This window comes from Ammospiza caudacuta, chromosome 22 (assembly GCF_027887145.1).
Source record: "Ammospiza caudacuta isolate bAmmCau1 chromosome 22, bAmmCau1.pri, whole genome shotgun sequence".
In the NCBI taxonomy this organism is placed as follows: domain Eukaryota; kingdom Metazoa; phylum Chordata; class Aves; order Passeriformes; family Passerellidae; genus Ammospiza; species Ammospiza caudacuta.
Window position 1 is genome coordinate 3971579 of NC_080614.1, and position 14804 is coordinate 3986382.

At 58.9% G+C, this 14804-nt stretch overlaps 1 protein-coding gene across 3 annotated transcripts in view; it reads right to left on the bottom strand.

Moving 5' to 3' along the window:
• Positions 1-838: 838 nt before the first annotated feature.
• Positions 839-14804, bottom strand: part of PAX7 (paired box 7) — a 142475-nt gene continuing 128509 nt past the window's right edge. For all 3 annotated transcript variants that reach the window (XM_058818712.1, XM_058818710.1, XM_058818711.1), the window contains 2 exons: positions 6407-6653; positions 839-954 (listed from right to left, as the gene is read on the bottom strand). In XM_058818712.1, the coding sequence (XP_058674695.1) occupies positions 839-954; positions 6407-6653 (363 nt within the window). The remainder of the gene's footprint in view (positions 955-6406; positions 6654-14804) is intronic.

Consider the following 14804-nt stretch of genomic DNA (forward strand, 5'->3'; position numbering starts at 1 on the left):
TTGGCAGCCCCTCCTCGTGCCAGGCCAGCGCTGTCCCCGCTGCTGCTGTTCTGCTGCCATGTCCTGGTGGTGACACTCAGCTCTGGATTGTCCCTCAGAGGAGCAGTGAGTGTCACCCGTGCTCTTCCTCTCCTCTTCTCCTGCAGCCATTCACGTTTTCCAAAGGTCCCAGGCTGGCTGGAATTCCTCCCCAGCCCTGCTTAGCAGCGATCTGGGGAGCCACCGGTGAGAAGGGAGGGTAGGCTGGGCTGGGGAAATTTGCTGTCCATTGAATAAATGTTTTTCTGCTTTCATTTGTCTTAGCAGTTTGTTTGTTTGTTTGTTTGTTTGTTTGTTTGTTTTTTAAACAAGTCCTCATTTTTTGGTCCATAGGTCTTCCGTGGTCCCGATTTACATCACCCTTAATGCTCAGCTGGGTTGTTCCTTCCTATACAACATTCACCAAATTTACAGCAACAGAAAGGAAAGGAAACAAAATGAAACTTTTTCTTTTTCCTTTACAAAGAAAAAAAAAACCCAAAGCGCTCAATTTGGCTTTGACTATGCCAGCTACCTAGGGAATGGCAAGTCCTGGAGTGTGGGAATGTCGTGGCCAGGGGCTTTGGAGGGATGGCTGGATTGAGGTTGATGAATGCACCCAGCCCGTGGTCTCTGGCCGCAGGAGGAGCCAGGCCCAGAGGCTGGACCTGCCTCTGGAATGTTCTGGAGGAGCTGGATCCTGGGAGAGCTCCCCCCTTTCCCATCTCCTCGGCAGCTGGGGTGGAACGGGGCAGGGAGGGTCCCTGGGGTCCCCAGATGTGCCTGGCCTGGGCTCTCCAGGGCTCCCTGGCGTGGGCTCTCAGTAGGCCTGGCCCGTCTCCACCGGCAGCAGCCCCAGCACGGCCGAGTGCTCGCCCAGCTTCATGCGGCGCTGCGTGGACAGGCTGACGTTCTTGGCCAGGTAATCCACGGCGGCTGCGGGGGAAAGGGACAGTGAGGACAGTGAGGACACGGGGGGTACTCATTGAGCAGCGTTTCAGCCCTGCAGGGCAGCACCAGGGGTCTCCTGATCTTCTGGGAAGGGCTCAGAACTAGGATGGGACTGTCACACATACCAGGGACCTCCTGCTCTCCTGGGAAGGGGGTCAGACCCAGGATGGGGGTGACAGGAGGAGAACAGGTCCTGCAGGGCAGCAGAGACAGCCCAGAGCTGTCACACACACCAGGGACCTCCTGCTCTCCTTGGAAGGGGGTCAGAGCCAGGATGGGGCTGTCACACACACCAGGAACATTCTGATATTCTGGGAAGGGGGTCAGACCCAGGATGGGGCATTCACACACACCAGGGACCTCCTGATCTTCTGGAAAGGGCTCAGAACTAGGATGGGACTGTCACACATACCAGGGACCTCCTGCTGTCCTGGGAAGGGGGTCAGACCCAGGATGGGGCTGTCACACACACCAGGAACCTTCAGATCTTCTGGGAAGGGGTTCAGAGCCAGGATGGGGCTGTCAGGAGGAGGACAGGTCCTGCAGGGCAGCAAGGACAGCCCAGAGCTGCCGCACACACCAGGGACCTCCTGCTCTCCTTGGGAAGGACTCAGAGCAGGGCTGGGACTGTCACACAGAGCAGGGACCTCCTGCTCTCCCAGGAAGGGGTTCAGAGCCAGGATGGGGCTATCACACACACCAGGGACCTCCTGCTCTCATTGGGAAGGGCTCAGACCCAGGATGGGGCTGTCACGAAGAGCAGAGACCTCCTGCTTTCCTGAGAAGGGCTCAGAGCTGGGATGGGGCTGTCACACACACCAGGGACCTCCTGCTCTCTCAGGAAGGGTTCAGAGCCAAGCTGGAGCTGCCAGGAGCTGCCGTGGGGCCCAGCACAGCCGAGGGGAGGCCCTCAACTCTCCCCATGAACACCTGAAAGGAGCTGAAATTCCGCATGGGAAAGGGGGGTTCTGAGGGAGCTGCCTGGGAGCTTGGGATGAACCTTCCAGGCTGCCACTCCGGGTGATGCTGCTGGATGTGATTCCAGAGGTTTCGCTGGAGGCTGCCCAGCCCTGGGCTCGCACCTGCCTCGCCCACTGCTGCGAGCCCTGCCTGCCTCCCTCCATCCCACCGAAAGCTCTTCCCTCGCTCCCATCCGGGAAGGGAGAGCAGCCCCAGCCCGGGGGGGACGGCAGGACCCCGGGGTGAGGGGACAGGGCTGGCACAGGACGGTGACACCGCTCATTAGCCGGCCTTCAGTCACAGATTCCCCCCCCCCCCCCGCGCCTCTAATGGCCTCAATTAGATTAATCAGGAGCTGGCAGGAGCTGCCCGATCGCTGCCAATGAGTAAACAAGTCCGAGCCATCACCGTCCTGTCAGCGGCGGGCCCCAGAGGAGCCCCTTCCACGCACCAATCCTGATTAGACTTGGCAGATCCATTAGAATTCTCTTCACGCTCCCGCGTTCCATCACCGGCATCATTAACGCGGCCCCGGCCGCTGGGAGCGGCGGATCCGCCGGCCCCGCTCCCCGCCGGGCGGGATGGAACGGGTCTGGAGCGGGACAGACCCGGGATAACCCAGTGGGAGCGGGAGAGACCCGGGATAACACACCGGGAGCGATCCCGGGATAACCCACAGGGAGTGGGAGGGATCTGGGATAACCCACGGGAAGCAATCTCCGGATAGACCTGCAGGAGCGGGAGAGACCCGGGATAACCCACTGGGACCCAACCCGGGATAACCCACCGGGAGCGGGAGGGATCCGGGACAACCCATCGGGAGCTATCCCGGGATAAACCAGCGGGAGCGATCCCGCGATAACCCACAGGGAGCGGTTGGGAGCCGGGATAACCCACAGGGAGCGATCGGGAGCCAGGATAACCCACTGGGAGCGATCGGGAGCCGGGATAACCCACTGGGAGCGGGAGCAATCCCGGCATAACCCACCGGGAGCGGGAAGGATCCCAGGACAACCCACCGGGGCCGATCCCGGGATAACCCACCGGGGCCGATCCCGGGATAACCCACCGGGGCCGATCCCGGGATAACCCATCGGGAGCGATCCCGGGATCCCGACAGTGCTGGGTGTGCCCCCTCCGCCTTCCACGGGCTCCCTCCCCCAGCTCTCATCCAGAATTTTCCCGGGTATTTCAGGGGTTTCACCGCTCCGGTGTGAGGTGTGGCCCTGTCCCCTGGGTGGCCCTGGGGGAAGGAGGGGGCGAGCAGGTGGAGCCCCCGAAATCCTGGAATGGTCAGGGAGGCTGGAAAAACCCCCTGAGATCACAGAGTCCAGATCTTAGCCCAGCACTGCCCGTCCCCAAACGCTGTATCCGACCACTGGATCCATTTTTGGGGGCAATCCCAGGGCTGGCATCTCCCCTGGCAGCCCTGAGCCCCTTTCCATGCAGGATTTCCCCCCAAAATCCAACCTGAGCCTCCCTCGGTGCTGTTTGAGGCTTTTGTCCAGTCCCGTTCCCTGCGAGCCGAGCCCGACCTCCCCCAGCTCCCACCCCCTGCCAGGCTGGGAATTCCATGGCAATTCCATCCTCCCAAAAATCCCCAAACATTCCTCGCTGTGCCCGTGGGAGGAACCCAGAGGCACCAGGGGATGCCAGGTTAGAAATCAGGGGTGGGGTTTGTTGGTTTAACGGGGCAGAAGCCAAAATAAACCCAGAAATTTAGGGAAAGTGTTTGTTTGTTTGTTTTGTTTGTTTAAGTGAGAGGGAAAGTGAGGCTGGGTTTGTTTGTGTAAAAATGGGGATAAGGAAAAGTGGGAGGAGAGGGATTCTCTGATTCCCAAATCCTGGGTTTGTCCCCTGTCACACAGAGCCTGCTCCAACCCCATAACCCCTAATTCCTATAATATCATTTACATAAATTAAATTATATAAATTATATAATTTATATTATGTTATATCCTATATAATAATATATTTATATTATATCCTATAGTGATATAAATATATAATAATATAGTTATATATTTTCTATGTATTTCTATATATTTACATATTTTATATAATATATATAGCAATATAAAAATAATATATTTATATTATATCCTACAATAATTTAATATAATAGATAGTATACAATATATATTATATATAACATTATTTAGATACTATTATAGCATTTATATTAATTATATACCATTAATTACATAATATTATCTCCACCATGACATTATATATATAATCCAAATGATACTTTGTGTTATGCAATTAATATAATTTAGCACCTAAAAATAGTTTGTGATGCCTTTACGCCGCAGCAGAGAAGGAAGGAGCACCTGATGTGAATAAATGACCCCGCGGGGTCACCTCACGCCGACGGGCGTTAAAAAAGAATTTGAAGGGAAGTGAAGAACCCAAAAATAGGAGGAGGAATCGGAATTATCTGCGAAGCACAACAGGCACCGGGAAAGGCAGGAAAAAATCTCCTTATTCCAAGGTCAACAGCACGTGAGGGCAGCGCTAATTACCGAGGCGAACTGCGGAGAGCTCGGCACCAACGGGGTGACAGAAACGGGCACGGGGGGCCCGGGAAACGACACAAACCGTGCGAGCTAAAAATTCCTGCAGCAAAACCAGACAAACCCTCCTTTCTCCTTCCCCCTCTCCGCCGAGCGCTGCTCGCCCTCCTTATTTTATTTTTTTACACACATGGGTGTGACTAACGCCTCGCCCAAGGGAATCTTTATTGGAAATACATGGTATCGGAATTTGTTTAAGATTTTTATCAATAGCACGTGTGTCCAGCCCCGCATCCAGAAGCGAGGGGAAGGTCGGGGGGTCACAGATCAAACTCCCGACAAACAAAAAGAGGAGGGGCGGGGGGGCCGCTATTGATCCCGTCTGCCGCCACAGCCGGTTCTCATTGAGGCCGCGCGTTAAGGACATTAAAGGGCTGTGACAGAGCGGGGCCGGAGCCGCGGCCGAGGGAGGAAAGGTCAGCGAGGACACGCTGGGGCAGCCCGCAGGAAGAGGATGCACCTTTAACCCTCGCGGGTCAGCGGCGCTGCGAGAGCCCCGCGGCCGGGACAGCGCGGCAGGTGACAACAGTGACAACAGCCCGGCAGCGGGGTGTGCCTGTCACCCGGCTGGGGTGTGCTTGTCACCCGGCTGGGGTGTGCCTGTCACCCTGCTGGGGTGTGCTTGTCACCCGGCTGGGGTGTGCCTGTCACCCGGCTGGGATGTGCTTATCATCCTGCTGGGGTGTGCCTGTCACCCGGCTGGGGTGTGCTTGTCACCCGGCTGGGGTGTGCCTGTCACCCGGCTGGGATGTGCTTATCATCCTGCTGGGGTGTGCCTGTCGCCCGGCTGGGGTGTGCCTGTCACCCGGCTACGGTGTGCCTGTCACCCGGCTGAGGTGTCCCTGTCACCTGGCTGAGGTGTCCCTGTCACCTGGCTGGAGTGTGCCTGTCACCGGCTGGGGTGTCCTTGTCACCCTGCCGGGCTGTGCTTGTCACCCTGCCACGGTGTCCTTGTCACCCAGCTGTGCTGTCCCTGTCACCCCGCCAGGGTGTCCCTTTCACCTGGCTGGGGTGTCTCTGCCACCCCCTGACCAGGCTGCCTCTGTCCCCTCCAGCCAGGCTGTCCCTGTCACCCAACAGGGACATCTCCCACTGGCGAGGCTGTCCACGTCGTCCAGCCAGAGCAGCGCCCCATGACTGGAGTGTCCCTGTCACCCAAAAGGAACAACCAGGTTGTTCCTGTCACCCAGCCAGAGCAGCACCCCATGACTGGAGTGTCCCTGTCACCTCCAGCCAGGCTGTTCCTGTCACCCAGTGGGGACAACACCCCCTAGCTGGGCTGTCCTTGTCACCCATCCAGAACAGCATCTCCTGACCGGGATGTTCCTGTCACCCCTGGCCAGGCTGTCCCTGTCACCCAAAAGGGACACCACCCCACTGGTCAGGCTGACCTTGTCACCGCTGACTGGGCTGTCCTTGTCACCCCCTGACCAGGCTGTCCCTGTCACCCAGCAGGGACACCAGCCGGGCCACGCTGTCCCTGTCCAAGGGCAGCTCAGGGTTCCATCCCAGCTGTCCCACAGTCCCAGCCCTGGTGACAAACGCGTTCTGCAGGAAGAGCTCCCAGCCCCGGCCTGGGGAGGGCAGGGCAGGCTCAGCTCAGCTCAGCTCGGCTTTACAAAGCCCAGCTTTCCCCCGGCTGAGCAGAGTGAGCCACTCCCGGTGATTTTGGGGAAGGAGAAGGCGCTGGGAGCTGCCCTTTGCTGACAGAAAACTTCACCCAAAACATTTCTCTGGGGGCTTTTGATTCACAACCCATGAGTGGATCTCACTTCAAGCAGGACAAACTTCCAGGGGTCTCCCACCCAAAAAAAGGCAGAATTCGGGTGCATAAACCCAACCCCCACTCCCTCCCCATCTCCTGCCCTTCCCATGAAGGGGGAATCGCTCCCAGCACTTACTCTGCCCGTACTGGCCGTACTGGTATCCGGCCACGGGGTCCACGCTGTAGCTGGTGGTGCTGTAGGTGGGGGGACAGTAGGACTGCGAGGTCGGGAGGCTCTCCACGGACTTGATGGAGTCGCTGCGCTGGCTGCAGCTGGCCGAGATGGAGTTGGTGCTGTCCAGGCCGCCGTGGAGGGGAGAGATGGAGAAATCGGCCTGGGGCTGAGGCGGGACCCCGCTGGGGTTGCTCAGGATGCTCATCACCTGCAGAGACACCGGGGCACCGTCAGGGGCTGGCCGGGAGGGAAACAGCCCCGAAAACAGCCCCGAAACGGCCCCAAAACGGTCCTGAAAACAGCCCCAAGACGGCCGCAAGATGGCCCCGAAAACGGCCTCAAAACGGCGCCCAAAAACGTCCCCGAAAACGTCCCCGAAAACGGTCCCAAAAACGACCCCAAAAATGACCTCGAATGGCCCCAAAAGCACTCCCAAAACCGGCCCGAAAATGGCCCCAAAAACGGCCCGAAAAGCAGCCCGAAAAACGTCCCAAAAACGGCCCCAAAACGGGCCCAGAAACCGCCCCAAAAATGGCTCCAAAACCGACCCCAAAACCAGCCCCAAAAGCGGCCCGAAAAACGGCCCCGAAAAACAGCCCCCAAAACGGCCCTGAAAACGGCCCCAAAAAGGCCCCAAAACGGCCCCAAAACGGCCCCCAAAAGCAGCTCCGAAAACGGCCCCAAAAGCGGCCCCAGAAACAGCCCCAAAACGGCCCCCAAAAACGGCCCTAAAAGCACCCCCGAAAGCGGCCCCAAAAGGCCCCCAGAACAACCCCGAAAATGGCCCCAAAAGCGGCCCCACAAACGCTGCTTTGGGAAGGACAGCACCCACACGGGAGAGCCGAGCTCTGCTCCCCCAAACCCCGCCGGGGCTCCCCTTGGAGCCCTGAACAGGGAGAATGCCACAATTCCGCTCAGCCCACTCGGGTTTTTGGGGATATTTTGCTGCCCCTGCCAGGGATGAGCAGAGGGGTCATGGAAAACCAGGAGAAAAATCCCGATTTTCCCAAAGGGACGGTGAGGAAAAAAATCTTCCCGTTGTTGGGAAGTCAGGTTTGCGAAAGTCCCCGAGCAGAGCAGGTCAAAGCCTCGCTGCCTTTGATGCAGCTCCAGGGGCTGAAACGTCCGAGGTCTCTTTGGCCCCAAAAGTTAAAGGGTAACAGGTCCTGGTCCGGCTCCTTTCAGTGGAAAATGTAATTGAATTTGCACACAAAAAATCTTCCTGCTTTGAGACCCGAACCAGATGAACTAATTGGGTTTTTGTTGGTGTTTTTTTTTTTTTTTTTCTCCTTTTTTTTTTTTTTTTTTTTTTAGGAAAAATGCCAGATTTGTTCCCGGGGCTGAGCTGGGGGTGATGCTCTGCCCTTCACACGGGGACCCCGCTCCCGCCAGGGATCAGCGCAATTTCCCCGGGGTAATTCCGAGTTAAGGGCTGGCCGGGGAAGGGCCGGGGGTTCCTGAATCCCCTCGGTCGTGTCGGGGGGAGCGGGGACAGGGGACGGTCACCTCGGGGGGGCCCGCCCGGCGCTCAGATGCCGAGCGGCTCCAAATCTCCGAATTTAGCATAACCTTATTGACATCAATTAAAGTGGCAAATTGGAAATATTTGGAGCCTGGCAAGTGGTAAAATGAGCCCTTTATCCGCCAGCAGCGGCCTGGTGAGCTTTTGTGCCGGGGCTGCATTCTCGGCAAGGACACTTTGGGGGGGGGGGGGTTTATGGGGCCGAGGTTCCCCTTCCTGCTCACCCCGACACCTTCCCGGCCCCTCCACCGTGCCCCAGCGGGGTGAATGCCCAGCCACGAGCTGGCCTCTGCTTTCTAAAGCATCTCCTCCTCCCCCCGGAAGGGCTCGGCAGCGCTGCAAAGGCGCTTTGCCTGCATGGAAAATCCGCTCCCGGCTCCGCTCCGCCAGGAGAATTTGTCCGGGAGGGGAACTGGGCAGCGGGGGGTGGAGGGGGTTGGGTAAAACGCTGGAAAATCCATCTGACCCCGAGCGCGGGGCTGGGCTGGCTGTGGGGCTGGGGCACGGCAGTGAGGTTTGAGAGAGGGAAGGGCTCGTTCCCCCCATCCCTCACTACTTTCCTCCCATCCCTGGCTCGTTCTCCCCCATCCCGGGCTCTTTCACGCCCATCTCTGGGTCGTTCTCTCCCACCCCTGGCTCATTCCCCTCCATCCCGGGCTTGTTCCCCCCAGTCCGGCTCTTTTTCTCCCATTCCTGTCTCGTTGCCCCCATCCCTGCCTCCTTCCCCCCATCCCGAGCTCTTTCCCCCCTATCTCTGGCTCCTTCCCCCCCATCCCTGGCTCGTTCCCCCCCATTCCAGTCTTGTTCCCCCTATCTCTGGCTCGTTCCCCCCATCCCTGGTTCATTTTCCCCCTTCCGTGGCTCCTCCTCCCCCATCCCGGGCTTGTTCTCCTCCATCTCTGGTTCATTCCCCCCATCCCTGGCTCATTGCCCTCCGTCCCTGGCTCATTGCCCTCCATCCCTGGCTCGTTCTCCCCCATCCCGAACTCTTTGCCCCCTCTCTCTGGCGCGTTCCCCCTATTCCAGGCTCATTCTCCCCCATCCCAATCTCAATCCCCCCCTCCACTGCTCATTGCCTCCCATCCCAGTCTCATTCCCCCCATCCCGGGTTCGTTCCCCCCCCATCCATGTTCCCCCCATCCCTGACTCATTCCCCCATCCCTGGCTCCTTCCCCCCCATCCTGATCTCGTTTTCCCCCACCCATTGCTCATTTCCCCCCATCCGGGCTCCTTCCCCCCCATCCCAGTCTCGTTTTCCCCCATCCATTGCTCATTCCCCCCCATCTGGGCTCGTTCCCCCCATCCAGGGCTCATTTCCCCCCATCTCAGGTTCGTTTCCCCCCCATCTCTGGTTCATTCTCCCCATCCCTGGCTCGTTCCCCCTATCCCGAGCTCTTTCCCCCCATCCCTGGCTCATTGCACTCCGTCCCTGGCTCGTTCTCCCCCATCCCGAACTCTTTGCCCCCTCTCTCTGGCTCGTTCCCCCTATTCCAGGCTCATTCTCCCCCATCCCAATCTCGATCCCCCCCTCCACTGCTCATTGCCTCCCATCCCAGTCTCATTCCCCCCATCCCGGGCTCGTTCCCCCCCATCCACGTTCTCCCCATCCCTGACTCATTCCCCCATCCCTGGTTCATTTTCCCCCTTCCACGGCTCACTGCCCCTCATCCTGGGCTCGTTCTCCCCATCCCTGGCTCCTTCCCCCCATCCGGGCTCCTTCCCCCCCATCCTGATCTCGTTTTCCCCCACCCATTGCTCATTTCCCCCCATCCGGGCTCCTTCCCCCCCATCCCAGTCTCGTTTTCCCCCATCCATTGCTCATTCCCCCCCATCTGGGCTCGTTCCCCCCACCCAGGGCTCATTTCCCCCCATCTCAGGTTCGTTTCCCCCCCATCTCTGGTTCATTCTCCCCATCCCTGGCTCGTTCCCCCTATCCCGAGCTCTTTCCCCCCATCCCTGGCTCATTGCCCTCCGTCCCTGGCTCGTTCTCCCCCATCCCGAACTCTTTGCCCCCTCTCTCTGGTGCGTTCCCCCTATTCCAGGCTCATTCTCCCCCATCCCAATCTCAATCCCCCCCTCCACTGCTCATTGCCTCCCATCCCAGTCTCATTCCCCCCATCCCTGGCTCCTTCCCCCCATTCTGGACTCTTTCCCCCCCATCTCCGGTTTGTTCCCCCCAAGACTTGTCTCATTCCCACATCCCTGGCTCTTTCCCCCCATCCCGGACTCTTTGTCCCCCATCCCTGGCTTGTTTCCCCGAGTCCGCTCCTTCACCCCCATCCCAGTCTCGTTCCCCCCCCCATCCAAGGATCGTTATCCCCCATCCATTGCTCATTTCCCCCCATCCCGACCTCATCCCCCCCATCCCAGTTTTGTTCCCCTCATCCCAGTTTCGTTCCCCCCCCCAAATCTTGGCTCATTCCCTCCATCCCAGTCTCCTTCCCCCCCCCATCCCTGGCTCTTTCCTCCCCATCTCTGCCTCATTCCCCCCATCCCTGGCTCATTTCCCCCCATTCCCTGACTCATTGCCCCCGTTCCCTGCCTCGCCGACCCCTCCTCCTCCTCCAGGCTTTCCATCCTGCCCCAAGCTCAGACCTCTCTGCTGCTCCCCCAGAGTTAAACCCGGCTCAGCTGCCCCCACACCGAGCTCAGCAGAGCCTGGATCGGCTCCAGAGCCTCCTGGCAGGGATTAAACCCCGAGGTGCTCCCATGGGAAGGTTCAGCCCTAAAAATCCCTAAATGTTCAGTCCCCGTGGGGCTCCCAGCCCAAGGATTCAATACGAAGAGAAGAAAATGCATTTAACACTCAGGAGGGTGGGTTAATCCAGGACTGGGGTGCTGAGCAGTTCTGGGGGTGCCACACGGACCCCCCTGAGGCTCTGCAGAGTGGGGAAATCACGGGAGGGCAGCCTCAGAGTTAATTGCGGGCTCCCCCTAAAGCCCACAACCTGGGTTCAGCCCCAATCCCCTCTGGGCTGGAGGAGCTGGGGCTGTGTCCTGAGGGACACCCAGGACCCTCACACAAACACGGCTGGAGTGAATTCACGAGCAGAACCCGCCGTTTAAAACAACAAACACGCAGAAAACACAGACTTTGGGGCTGTGAGTTATTTCTGGAAGCTCTGCCCTCTCTCCCTGCCCTCTCTGAGCTGTCCAGGCCCGGCAGTGCTGCCTGGATGGGGCTCTGAGCCCGCCCAGCCCCGCAGGTGCAGGGAGGATTTCAGGCATCACTCGGGGAGCTGCGGGGTTTGTGCTGCTCTGCTCCCCTCCCTCCCGGCCCCAGCTGCTCCTGATTACCCCCAGAAAAGAACCCGAGGCTCCCCAAGGCGGGGAGAGCCACATTAACACTTCCTCTTAGGAAAGAAAGGGGGATGTAAAGCAAGGCTGGCAAATGAAACCCAGATTCACACTCCAGATTCAGGCAGCGGGGCAGATGCTTCCGTGAATCCCGCGAAAAAAAGGAATTGGCATCAACTGGTGGGAATCGGGAGCGGGGCCTGAGCTCAGCTCTGCCCCTGAGGCCTCTCCAGACCAGCCTTGGCTCCAGCAGCCCCGGCCCTGGAGATCCAGGTCCCTGCTCCCCCTTGGGATCCCTGCAGGGACGTTGTCCCAACGAGGGACAGCTCAGGAGGGCGAATTTCCCTTCTGGGAATCCATCAGGACACCGGGATTCACTCCCAGTGCTGTTCCAATTCCTGTTCTCCCTGCAGGGACACTGCCCCACCAAGGGACAGCTCAGGGGCCGAATTTCCCTCTGGGAATCCACCAGGACGCTGGGATCTCCTCCTGCTGAATTCCCAGTTCCTGTTCCCCTTCTGGAACACCTGCAGGGACACTGCCCCATCGAGGGACAGATCAGGGGGACGAATTTCCCTCTGGGAATCCATCAGGATGCTGGGATTCGCCCCCATCCTTGCTGAATTCCTAATTCCTGTTCCCCTTCCAGAACCCCTGCAGGGACACTGCCCTGACGAGGGACAGCTCAGGGGGACAAATTTCCCTCTGGGAATCCATCAGAACACCAGGATTCACTCCCAGCCCTATTCCAGTTTCTATTGTCCCTGTGAGATCCCTGCAGGAGCACTGCCCTGCCAGGGACAGCTCAGCCTGGCCCAAAGGGGACAGGAAGGGCTGAATTTCCCTCTGGGAATCCATCAGGACATCGGGATTTGCTCCCAACCCTGCAGAGTTTCAATTCCTGCTCCCTCTCCGGGATCCCTGCAGGGATACTGTCCTGCCAAGGGACAGCTCAGAGGGACAAATTTCCATCTGGGAATCCACCAGGACACTGGGATTCCTTCCCAGCCCCGCAGAATTCCAATTCCTGCTCTCCCTGCAGGATCCCAATTCCTGTCCCCTGCAGGGACACTGCCCTGCTGAGGGACAGCTCAGCCTGGCCCAAAGGAGGACAGGAAGGGCTGAATTTCCCTCTGGGAATCCACCAGGACGCTGGGATCTCCTCCCGGTCCTGCTGAATTCCCAGTTTCTGTTCTCCTTCTGGAACACCTGCAGGGACACTGCCCCATCGAGGGACAGCTCAGCCCAGCCCGAAGGGGACAGGAAGGGTTGAATTTCCCTCTAGAATTCCACAGGGGAACATCTGGACACCGGGATCCCCTCCCAGCCCTGCAGAGCTCCCAGTTCCTGCTCCCCCTCAGGGATCCCTGCAGGGACACTGCCCTGTCAAGGGACAGCTCAGGGGGATGAATTTCCCTCTGGGAATCCACCAGGACACTGGGATTCGCTCCCATCCCTGCAGAATTCCAAATCCTGCTCTCCCTGCGGGATCCCTGCAGGGACACTGCCCTGCTGAAGGACAGCTCAGGGGCTGATTTCTCCCTGGGAATCCACCAGGACACCAGGATTCCCTCCCATCCCTGCCGGGGTGGGGAATGGATGCCTCTGGGATGGGGGATTCATCCCAGCTGGATGCTCCCCTGGATTTGGGGTGGCTGAGGGGACCCTGACAGCTCAGCTGAGCCCCAAAACTCTCCGGTTCCTCTCCAAGAACACCGACCATGGGAAGTCCCTTGGACAGGCTGAGGGGGATTTGGGGCTGGAATTCCCTTCCCGCACAGGCTGAGGGATGTTTGGGGCTGGGATTCCTCTTTCTGGATGGGCTAAGAGGGATCTGGGGTGGAGAATCTCCTTCCCAGACAGGCTGAGAGGGATTCGGGGTGGAGAGGTTTCTTCCAGGACAGGCTGAGAGGGATTTGGGGCTGAGAATTCCCTTCCCACACAGGCTGAGGGGGATTTGGGACTGGGATTCCTCTTCCCAGATGGGCTGAGGGGGGATCTGGAGCTGAGAATTCCCTTCCCAGCCAGGCTGAGGGGGATCTAGAGGCGAGAATCCCCTTCCCAAACAGGCTGAAGGGGATTTGGGGCTCCCTGAGCTCTGCACAGGTTCAGCCAAGGGCAGATCTGCCTTTCCCCACCCCAGGACATGAAGGGGATTGGGATATTGAGAGGTTCCCATTCCCTCCTTCCACCCAGCACAGCAAACCCTGCAGAGCCCTCCCAGGCCCACGTCCCCGGCCTTCTCCTTCCAGCTGCAGAAACTCATTTTCCAGGCCGCTTTTGAACTCTGCGTCCCCTCCTCAAGAATGCAAAGTCCTTCTCCCTTCCCTCTCTGACCTTGCTGCCTGCTAATTTATGACTTCTTGGTGCATTATCATCCCTGACTAAAAATCAATGCCCACTCCACATCTGCCGGGCTTTATCTGCAGGGGGATCTGCTCGCTGTCCATCAGTGGGACTGACAGTGTCTCTTTCCCTCCCTGCCATCCTCATCCTCATCCTCTCCCTTCCCTGGCCCAAATCCATCCTTGGGCTCGCATTTAGGGCTGACTCTTGCCTCAGGCTTCATCCCTGCCTTTCTTGGGGTAGGGATGAGCGGGGAGAGCTCCTGGGGTGTGGGGTTGATGCACAAAGACCCTCCTGGATGAAAGCAGCAGCTCCCCCCTCACCTCCTGCTGCTGCTGCCTCCCTCCCCACCCTCCTCAGCAGCTCCCCCCGGGACGTTTCATCGCTCTCTCCCCTGCTATAAAAGGAGGGGAGTTAAAAAAATGTAATTAATTCCCTCCATTTCTGAGCTGGCCCTCGGGGCCTGTGGCCGCGGAAGCTGCGGCGGGGGAAATGTGCACCCTTTATGATAAAGGAGCGGCTCTGGGGAGGGGAGCGCAGGGAGGACCTTCCAGCTGGGCAATCAGGAGCTGCTTTTGGGGCGCAGGGGGCCGCAGGGGACCCAAGTGATGGGGACAGATAACGCAGGGACAAGGGCAGGGCAGCGGCGGGGGCTGGTGCCAGCCTGGCCACGGCAGAGCTGGGGTGGCTCCATGGTGGCTGCTGAGAGCCATGGGACAGCCCTGGAGTGACCACGGTGCCTTCTCTGTGGGACATCCTGGAGTGACCACAGCTCCTGCCCCAAAATATCCCTGGAGTGACCACAGCTCCTGCCCTGAAACATCACCAGAGTGACCATGGTTCCTGCCCTAAATAGCCCCAGAGTGACCACAGCTCCTGCCCTGTGGGACATCCTGGAGTGACCATGGTTCATGCCCTAAAGCATCCCCAGAGTGACCACAGCTCCTGCCCTACAACAGCCCTGGAGTGGCCACAGCTCCCTCCCTGTGGGATATCCCAGGGCGACCACAGCTCCTTCCCTATGGAATATCTGGAGTGACCACAGCTCCTGCCCTGTGGGACAACCCCAGAGTGACCACAGATCCTGCCCTAAAACAGCCCTGGAGTGACCATGGTTCCTGCCCTGAAACAGCTCCAGAGTGACCACAGCTCCTGCCCTACAATGTCCCCAGAGTGACCACAGCTTATTCCCTG